At 30.0% G+C, this 11026-nt stretch overlaps 1 protein-coding gene across 1 annotated transcript; it reads left to right on the top strand.

Annotated features, from left to right (window-relative positions):
* The first annotated feature begins 6271 nt into the window (after positions 1 to 6271).
* LOC107480149 (serine/threonine-protein kinase SRK2A) lies at positions 6272 to 9887 on the top strand. Its single transcript, XM_021138776.2, has 10 exons — positions 6272 to 6417; positions 6809 to 7111; positions 7622 to 7696; positions 7794 to 7895; positions 7989 to 8042; positions 8135 to 8227; positions 8335 to 8427; positions 8710 to 8814; positions 8900 to 8998; positions 9346 to 9887. Exons 2-10 carry the CDS (start codon positions 6992 to 6994, stop codon positions 9661 to 9663), a joined length of 1059 nt encoding a protein of 352 aa, XP_020994435.1. The 5' UTR covers positions 6272 to 6417; positions 6809 to 6991; the 3' UTR covers positions 9664 to 9887.
* The last annotated feature ends 1139 nt before the right edge of the window (positions 9888 to 11026 follow it).

Raw genomic sequence — 11026 nt, forward strand, 5'->3', positions numbered from 1 at the left:
GAATTTTTTTTGAAAGAAAGAAAGCTCAACATAACAAATAAAGCGTAAGAACACAACAAACAGAACCAACATAAAACCATAAAAAAAGCTATCCAACTCAAATAACACTAATATTTATCCTCTTGTCATCTCCGACATTGTCATTAACAATAAAAAGAATCTACACCTAACCACTCCTTATAGTTTATAAAGGACATATGGATAATCTCGTCAACTTCTTTTCCTTTATTCTGAAAGATCATTCTATTCCTTTTTTGCCAAATGTTTCAAATAATCGCACAAAAACACATCATCCATCACTTGCGCTCCTCCTTACTAATTGATATCTCAGTCCAACTTAAAAAATGTTCCTTCACTGTCTCCGGGCATAACCATTGCCTTCCAACAAATGATAACCAAGCACATTAAACCTACCAAGAAAAATCACAACCAAGAAACAAGTGGTGACCATATTCAACACCTTTGTTACATAACACACATACAACATCTTCCTGGTTAATAACCCCCAATTTGACTCAGTCTCTCCTTTGTATTGACCCTGCTAGTAAATACAAACCAGACAAACAGTTCAACTCTTGGTGGAACTAGACATTTTCAAGTTGTCCTAGTAAAGCTGTAACTTGTTATATCCTCCGGATATATTTTTGCCTGCAATACTTGCACAAAAGAGTTAGTAGAAAATACTCCTTGTTATCAAATTTTCACACAATTCTATCCTCTCTGTCATAAGCAAGTTTGACCAGTCTAAATGTATCATGCAACTGGTTCACTAGATCCAACTCCCATTGGAATAGCTCTCGTCTCCATTGGAAGTTTCATAGTCCACTCTACCCTTTTTCAAAACTCATAATCCCCTATAACAGATCCTCTTTGGTTTGAAATTGAGAAAAATCTCAAAAACTGATCTTTCAGAGAACCAATGAATGAGACGCTGCTATTATGTATGTCTGTTTTTATGTCCGACCACAAGGAGAGAAGCGAGCCACCGCGAAGCACAAAAGTGAAGGTTGAAGGCGACCATGCCATGTCGGAGGAGACAGAAGACCCGACGACGAGATGGCGACCATGCGGTATCGGTGACACTAGCTCTGTGAGACTGAGAAGGTTGAGCTCTATTTTAGGGGAGAGTGAGTTAAGAATGTGAGAGAGTGCGTTAGAAAAGGGGGATTAGGATTCAAAGGGGCAAAGAAAGGAGGATTAGGAATCAGAAAGGAGGATTTTGGATTGAGGAGGGGGAAGTGCGTTGGGGAGGGGGATTAGGGTTAGGGAAGGGGAAGGATGGATTAGGGTTGGGGGGAGGGGAGACCGGGATAGTGCATTCAGGAAGGAGAAGTGGGGAGTGCGTGGAGAGGGGGGAGGGGAAGTGTGTTGAAGAAGAAAGATTAGGGTTGGAGAGGATTTTTACCATGTCATTAAAATGTTGTGGGCGATGTCAATATTGTGTTTGTCGGAGATTTGCTCCGGCAAGCTCGGGAACACGTTTGTCAAATTTTAAAATTTTTTACGAATTATTTTGTCAATAACAAAAATCAGGTACCATTTTGTCAGCGCCAAAATTTTTCGAATATCGATTTGGTATTTACCTCAAAATAAATACTATATGTAAAGGTAGTATTTTTTCTCATCCTCTCCTCCACTCTCTTATGTTGATTAGTTTGATTTAGTTTTGGTTTGTATTATTTATTTTACGTAGATTTTTTTTGTTAATATTCTATACAGTTTGCTCGCATTCTAATTATTCTATTAAATTTTTTTATTATAATGATAAAAAAACACTATATATAAATGTAATATTTTTTCTCATCATCTTTCTCTCTTATTTATTTAATTATTATTTTTTAATTGATTATTAGTTTCATATGTTGATTTAATTTTATATATTAATTATAAAAAATTCTTAATTTATTTTGTTCATACGTATTTTTTTTAATTAAATTTGTTTTTTTAATATTTTTTAAGCATATAATACTGATACAAATATAGTAAAATAAGAAGATTTAACAATGTAATTTTTTAAATATTCTCATATTTATTTACATATATATATTTTTATTTTTAATTTTTCAATTAAATTTATTTTTTACAGTATTATTTATTTATAATATAGCACTAATAAAAAATATAATAACATAACAAAATTCAATAATTTGGTCATTTAAATATTTTGACATTACACAAATCTATATAAAAATATCTCGTCATTTGAATAAGATAACTAAAATATTACATAAATATTTGTTAATACATTTGTAAAGACTATTTAATTAAATTACTTAACTTTATAGAATACTACGAATGTTGTTCTTCAAATATAAGTTTAAGTAATTTAAAATATATCTATTTATAAACATTAATTGATATAATTGTCCTTATAAAAAACAGGCAAAAATATAATAATTATTATTTAATTTTTTTTTCTATTTTTCTTCCACTTAATTCTATTAGTCTCACGTGACAAAAAAAAAAAACTGTTTTCATAGTCTCAGGTAATTAACACATTAACATTTACATTACATTAACATTTACATTTTTTTTCTATCTTTTTCTACTTTTTGATCATGTAAGTTTCGATTTATTATTTTTTTTGTCATATATCTTATATTTTTTAATCATTAATTTTTTTATAAATTTTTTTATTTATTTTATTTCATTTTTTTTTATTTTGGAGTGTTGAATATGAATAAAATCATAGATAGTAGATACAAAATTTTCTCAACATTGAAATAATACTAATTTAAAAAGAAAATACAACTCTGTGTTATTAACTTGTTATTCAAGATCGATTATAAAGTAAAACTTTAGAATATATTTAATTTGAACAGTTGCAGCTATCTGATCAACAAGTGGTTTGAGAGAATATATTTAAATTTGAGTAACTAACTTTAAGCATTGGGTATATCATTTATTGAATTTTTTTTTAAAATGTGTATTTATGTGTTATGTTTTATTTCTGTGAAAAACACAGGCTCAAACCAGAATATTATGGTTCATTTTGCATCATATTCATTCATCTATGAATATCATGGCTCACACCAGAATATCCACAGGCTCACACCAGAGTACCATGCAAATTTTGTATTTTTATTTTTATTCTAGATTTATTTTTGTATTTTATTTTAGTTTTGTTAATAAAAAATATTAATATTAGTTTTAATTTTTAATTTTTAACTTTTAAGATAAATAAAAAGATGTGACATTTCTATAAAATAGATGATTGAAAAATTATTTATTATAGAAAAAATTAAGTTTACTTCTTAACTATAGGAATACATACGATTCACTTTTAAAGGTAACTAAAATAAATATAAATTTATTTAATTTGTTAAAATTTATATTAATTATTAAAATTATGATATAATATATGTATTCCTACAAAAGAAATAAAAATGACTCGATAACTATTTTTTGTGTGAAAAAAATATGATTCGATAACTATAAAGTCTAATTTAAACAACTATAAATAAGTAAAATAAGTAATAAAAAGCAGATATAAAATTTAACTATTTTGTTATATGGTACAAAAAATGATATAATATAATAAATCATAATGTTTTTATACATAATAATATAAAATTTAATATTATCCTTTTCTAAAGTCTTCCATTTTTATTGGCTTTTATGCTTATTTTTGTACTTTATTTTAATTTTATTAAACTAAAAGGTACTAATGTCATTTAACTTTAATTTTTAACTTTTATCATAAATAAAAAGTCGTGACTTAATAATAAAAAATATCCATAATAAAAGAAGTTAAATTTAGTTTTTCATTATATTTATAGGAGTGTAGATGATTGACATTTTAACACAAGAGTTATGAGACCTTTTTAATTTATTTTTAAAACGTTATTTTTTAGTGTAATAATTATGAACTAATATATAATAGTAATTAATTGCTATTGAAAAAGGCAAAGGAAAGAAGAATAAAAAAAAGAAAGAAGGAATAAAAAACAAACTAATATAATAGTGGTGTCTTAGTTGTGAGACTTTGATAGATATGTATAGAGAATAGTAGAAAAAATAATAATAAAAATTAAAATAAAAAATTCATAGAAAAAAATAATAAAACTAAAGATAATTTAAGATTTTGAATTTAAAATTGAAAAAATAAAAAAATTTAGCTATTAAAATTGTGAAAAAATGAGTGCTTTAAATATAAGTTTTTATATCTATTTTAAATTAAATAAAATTAAAAATATAAATAAATTTATAAATATTTATAAATTTTTATCTTGATTGTTAAAAAACTAACAATATAGTAGTTACTATTCTGTTTTAAAATTAAATGAAACTTCAAGAAAATCTTAAAAATTTTGTTATTTAGAAAAATAGAAGTTGACATATTAGAACTAAAAAAAAGTTAAGAATTATTATAAGTAGTGTTGTTGAGAGTAAAAAAAGTCATTTAATAATATCAACTTTTTTATAGGTCAATTATATATGTTAATAGAAGATAAAATAGTATTGTCCATATAATATTACTCTTTTATGAAGATATAATATATTTGGTATTATTTTTTTAATTATTATTTTTATAATTATTGACAAATTTTGATCATTTGAACAAAAATTTTGAATGCTTGATATCTTAAATTTTTTCTTAAAATGATAAAATATGACTTAACAAAAAAATATGAAAACTAAATAACTATATAATAGTTATACATCTAGATATTTAAATCAAATAAAAAATTTTTTTTTTTAGCAAAACAAGTTAACACAATGGTTAATTATGGACCAAAATGGAAAAAACAATGAGAGTTGCGATCATGGTATAGTAATAATTAATTGTGGTGGGGTGAATAGAATATAAAAAAAAGGAAGGGGAATAAAACAAAACAACATAATAATCACGATCAAACAATAATAGTTATATACATGTATAAAAAATGATAAGAAAAAAAGATAGCATAAGATATGATGAGATGATATAATCAAAATAAAAATTAATAATTTTAAAAGAATAATAAAATTAAAGATAATAAAAGATGTTCAATATGAAATTGAACGAATAATGTTTTTATCTATTAAAATTTTATATGAAGATAAAGCGTATTTTGAATATAAATTTTTAAATTTACTTTAAATTAAATATTAAATAGTGTTAGTAAAATTTTATCTTAATTTTGTTACACATAATAATAATGTATTATCTTTTAATCAAATTTATTTATTTTATACCTTCTACATGTTAAATAATTTAAGACACTTTATTTTTTATAATTTATTTTTAATTATTAACATTAAAATTATAATTTAAAAATAAAAATATAACAATAACTTTTTTAAAGTCAATAGAAAAACGGCCGAATAAATACACGTTAAGCTGTTAGTATATATAATGCCGCTTGCATAGTATATCTTGTGCTTTTAAAAAAGGGTTTAGCTGATAAGTTTAATATTAGTAAAAAAATTTAAATGTTTTTATTTAATAAATATAAAATAAATGTATTGAAAATTTAAATTTTTTATATTTTTAATAAATTTCTTTTAATTTTTTAATCTTAACATGTACCTAAAAATACAAGATAAATAAACTCTTTAAAAAAACTCAAATTCAATAATTTACTGATTTAATTACAAAACAACCATAAAAATAAATTACACAAATCCAATAAAAAGTAGCAACAATCCCACTACAAACCAAAACTAATAAAAATAAACACGTTTTGGAAAACAATAATAGTTTTGAACATAATCCACATACTAGTGATACAAAATTCTATTATCATCCTCTTCCAAAACATAAAAATTATCCTGAAGTGACGAGTTTAAAGTTATTATCAATGAATATTTTTCTGGTGACTGTTATTATCATTAAATATGGATATAACAAAATTATCAGAAAAATATGTAATTTTAATTTTAGTTGATTTTCAAATTTTTGAATTATTAATTTTTATTATTATTTTGCATATAGTTAAATCAGGAAATAATAATTGTGAGGATATTCTTAAAAAAATTAAAAAATATAATTAAGAGAGAAAATCATTATTAATTTGAGAGTAAAACTATTATTTCCATAATTTAAACCCTTATACAAGTGAAGTGAAAAATTTTATTTAAAAAAATTCATTCAGCCCACTTTTTCATTGTGTTAATACTTATAGTCTTATACTATTGAGGGCTCATCATATTTCTTCTTATATGGTAAGTGGTAACCCATTATTTTTCTTCTAATCATTAGACTTGATATTATTATTACATCTATTTTGTTTTTGCTTTGAAAAGGAAATGAATTCCAATTTTAATCATTTGTTTTGAAAAGAGATTACTTTGAAAATCTGCAATTAAGATTGAGAATGAAGAGAAAGGTGTTTCCCCTACAGCGACGGCGTTGTTAGAGATCCAATGCCATTCAAATCAACGGGACAGGGATACTAACTAACTATTTTTCAGTTCCTACACAGTGCCCGCAAGGTGATTGTAAAAATGCATTAGAGAAAAAAACATACACACACAAGAACCAAGAAGATTTAAACCCGTTCCTCATCATCTTAATGCTCATAATGTAAGTCATTGATTAAATTTGATTGGGTCTTCCCCATCCCCTTGCCATATGATATGATGTGATGTGAATATGATATTATTGCCATAAAAAATTTTCATTTTTATAATGTCTTCTCTCTCACAGTCCCACGTGCACTCTCCCCTTCCTCACTCCTCTCCCACTCTACAATCAATTCATAATTAAATCTTCACTCTCCCTCTCTCTCTCTCTCTCTCTCTCTCTCTCTCTCTCTCTCTCTCTCTGTTGCTTTTTATTATTATTATATGATATTCTTGTTTTCCTTGTATTATATATATATAGACGAAGAGCGAGCCAGTTTTTCAGTGAAAGCAAGCTCCTTTACATTCCCCTTTTGATCAGAGTATAAAGTTGTGCTGTGGTTCATAAAAGGGACTTGCATGACCCATTTGAGTTGCCGAATTTGAACACCACTTCCTTCCATAGCCAAAGCTAGTTGTGTCTCTGTGTCAAGTTCAGGAGATCATGGAAAAGTACGAGGCCGTGAAGGATTTGGGAGCTGGGAATTTTGGGGTGGCTAGGCTCATGAGAAACAAGGAGACCAAGGAGCTCGTTGCCATGAAATACATAGAGCGTGGCCACAAGGTTTCTTTTTTTCCTTTTTCCCTTTTCGGTTATTATTTTTTTATATATAAAACAATTCTTCTGTTAGTGAGTGGAGGTCTTCAGATTTATCATTTTCTCGTTTTGCATTTAGGATACTGAGTGGAGGTCTTGTCATGTAACTCATAATTGACTTAAGCTGATTAAGTGAGGTGGAAGTTTGATTTGTGGAAAAATTAAAATCAGAAAGGTGTTAACATATTCTCTTCCACAATTTTGTTGCATGTGGCTTTTTGAAAAAAGAGGATCAAAATGTCAATTATAAAGTCTAGCTTTTACCGATGAAGCAGTTCCTTACATCCTTCTGCGAGATATTTTTGTGACTATAACTGAAAACTCAAAGATCATCACATGATAGAGTTATAAAAGGAGAAGAAAAGGGTCCCATATTCCTTCTTTGATGTTTTTCTGTGTCTATTTTTGTAAATGTGATTTAAGGGCTGCTATTTTGACATCTTTGATCCTAATGTTTTATTTTATCTATAATTCCAGATTGATGAGAATGTGGCAAGAGAGATTATCAATCACAGATCCCTTCGGCATCCCAACATAATTCGCTTCAAGGAGGCAAGGAATTTGCTTTGTTTGACTGCTGGATCACTTTATGTTGAGTACTCTCTAATTAATTATGTGCTTCTATTTCAATGGGATTTTAATGTTTCAGGTAGTTTTGACCCCCACTCATTTAGCAATAGTGATGGAGTATGCAGCCGGAGGAGAGCTCTTTGAGAGAATATGCAACGCTGGAAGGTTTAGTGAAGATGAGGTTGTTAACTTTTCCGTACTCTGAGGATTTTGTCTGCAGTGCCATTATTGTTGTAACGCATCTCATTTTCTTTTCACTCCTTTGATTCTTCAGGCTAGATATTTCTTTCAGCAACTGATTTCCGGTGTCCATTACTGTCATGCCATGGTAATAATCATGCCCAAGTCTTTGTAAAATTATGGGACTTTCGGTATTCATATTTACACAGAGAGAACTTGAGCTTTTACTGTCTTCTGCAGCAAATATGCCACAGGGATTTGAAGCTAGAAAATACTCTTTTAGATGGAAGCCCTGCACCTCGCCTGAAAATTTGTGACTTTGGTTATTCCAAGGTACTAGAATTAGTACCATTGAGTTTAGTGATTCTTATAATGTTAGCTTAGCATTATACCTCTAAGTTGTTTTTTTTTTTTTTTTATATACATATTTTGTGGTGTAGTCATCATTGCTTCATTCAAGACCCAAATCAACTGTTGGAACTCCAGCTTATATCGCACCAGAGGTTCTTTCTAGGAGGGAGTATGATGGGAAGGTAATACACGTGATCTACATAGAACTGGTTCTGTATAGATCCTTTCATCTCATTGATTTATATGTTCATTCTTTACGATTGAGAATAAATTACCCCTTAACATGCTGCATATCAGGATCATAGCTTTTTGGAGCTTTTTGCCTCTGAACATGATTCAAGGAAGAAAATTTTTAGTCTTTTACATTTACGTCTAATTATCTAGTGCTCAAAGGATTTGTTCACCTGGGAACCATTATATACTAATGGTTTTGTTAATGATCTTCTCTTCTAAATTTGGAATAGTTGGCTGATGTATGGTCATGTGGAGTGACTCTTTATGTCATGCTAGTTGGAGCATATCCCTTTGAGGATCAGGATGACCCTAGGAATTTTAGGAAAACAATTCAGGTAAGGATTCTATTACTGATTTTCACATTGTTTCCGATGTTTTTATCCCATTCTGCTAATCTGAATTGGCTGCCATCTTCTGCAGCGTATAATGGCTGTTCAGTACAAAATCCCGGATTATGTTCACATCTCTCAAGATTGCAGACACCTTCTTTCTCGCATATTTGTCGCTAACCCATTGAGGGTATGTTGCCAATGTTAAAGTAACAGTTTGTATTTTTCCTATTATTTCAATTTAAGCAGACTATATAATATATATCATGTCATTTCATACCATGTTCAAGAAGCATAGATTTGTTATTGTGTCTTGTTGGCGTCTCATGTGGACCATTATGTCAATGAGTAAAAACACAATCAAGAGAAACTGCCTTGTTTCTTGTTTAATAATTAATATACCACTCTTATTAATATAGTTACTCAAATGCCTTAGGTTTTCACAGCAATTTATGTTACACAACATGATTCACAAAATATACTGATGTTGGTTATATCAAGCTAACTGCAAGGCCATGTTGCTTTTATTGTTTGCAGAGAATTTCTCTCAAGGAAATCAAGAGCCACCCATGGTTTCTAAAGAACCTACCAAGGGAGCTAACTGAATCAGCTCAAGCTGCCTACTACCAAAGAGGCAACCCAAGCTTTTCCGTTCAAAGCATAGATGAGATCATGAAAATCGTGGGAGAGGCAAGGGACCCTCCTCCGGTATCTAGGCCTGTCAAAGGTTTTGGGTGGGAAGGCGAAGAAGAAGAGGAAGTGGAAGAAGAGGTGGAGGAAGAGGAAGAGGAAGAAGATGAGTATGACAAGAGGGTCAAGGAGGTTCATGCAAGTGGAGAATTTCACATCAGTTAAGCTGTCTAATAATTCTTGTGTACTTGTTACAAGTATTATTATTATTATTATTATGTGGTAGAATTCACTTATTTGTGTGTACTATAATTTGTAACAACTTCTATAATGACACTATTCATGTAATGTAGTACTATATTACCCATGTTATGTATGAGAAATGGATTAGTGTACCTGGCTCCTTATATTCTGAATTCCAACCATGGTTCTATCATGGCTACACCTTACTGCTTATGCTGTCCATGAGTTTTGACGCTTTTCGAAGAAGGCTGATAAGATCTAGCAGAAATTAGGGGATTTTATTCATGAACTAGGGATTGTAAATCACAATTCCTTATTAAAGTACACTGTTGGATCTAACCAACTCTGGAGAGAGTTCTCTCTTCTGAACTAATAGCAAAACAGTTTTTTCTAATTAACTAGCCCTTAGTATTTATTGGCAACAATTAATCCTAGACCATTGCTCCTAACCTGCTAAACTAGCTTAAAAGAGCTAACCAGCAGCAATTATGAATTAGTAATCAAAATTCAGCTTATCTACTCCTTACCTTTCTGCCTATAAACCAATCCAAACATGTTCCTATCATTATTCCCCCTGGACAACCACCTTGAGGTTTGTCTTCAAGGTGATGCACAGGAAAAGAGTGTCGCAGTGCGGTAGCCTCCTCCCAGCTATCATTGCATGATTGAAGACCTTGCCAACGAACCAAGTACTCTAAGGAACCACCTCCCGCTGACCTAGATGCCAAAATACCCTGGGGTTGCACCATTAATTCACTATCCTCTGCCATCGATGTGGTAAAGCCTGCGGTTGCTGTGACAGCTTTTTTCAACTTACTTACGTGGAAGACCGATGGAGCTTGCACCTGTTTGGCAACGCCAATCGATATGCCACTAGACCCACCCTCTCAAGCACTTTGAAAGTCCCATAAAAGTGAGGGCTTAGTTTCTCATTCATTCTCGGAGCCAAGAAACACATTTGGTAAAGTTGTAGCTTGAGGTGCACCTAGTCTCCTATCCCGATTTTCACCTCCCTTCGTTTTTATCTACTGTTTGCTTTATTCTCTACTGAGCTTGCACCAAATGGTGCTTTAATTTAGCTAGAACCGCATCCCTGGTCACTGTTAGTGCAGCCACTTCCTCAACCTGCAATGAGTATATCTCTCATTGGAACAAAATTGGGGGAGACACCCCCATAAACGGCCTAAAATGAGGAAGTGCAGGCTGAAGCGTTAAAGGTCGTATTAAACCAATATTCTTTCCATGGTAATCATTCCAACCACCTCTTTAGATATCCACCCACAAAGCACCTCAAGTAAGTCTCGAGACAGCTGTTCACCACCTCTATTTGCCTGTTCGTCTGTGG

This window comes from Arachis duranensis, chromosome 3 (genome assembly GCF_000817695.3).
Source record: "Arachis duranensis cultivar V14167 chromosome 3, aradu.V14167.gnm2.J7QH, whole genome shotgun sequence".
Classification (NCBI taxonomy): domain Eukaryota; kingdom Viridiplantae; phylum Streptophyta; class Magnoliopsida; order Fabales; family Fabaceae; genus Arachis; species Arachis duranensis.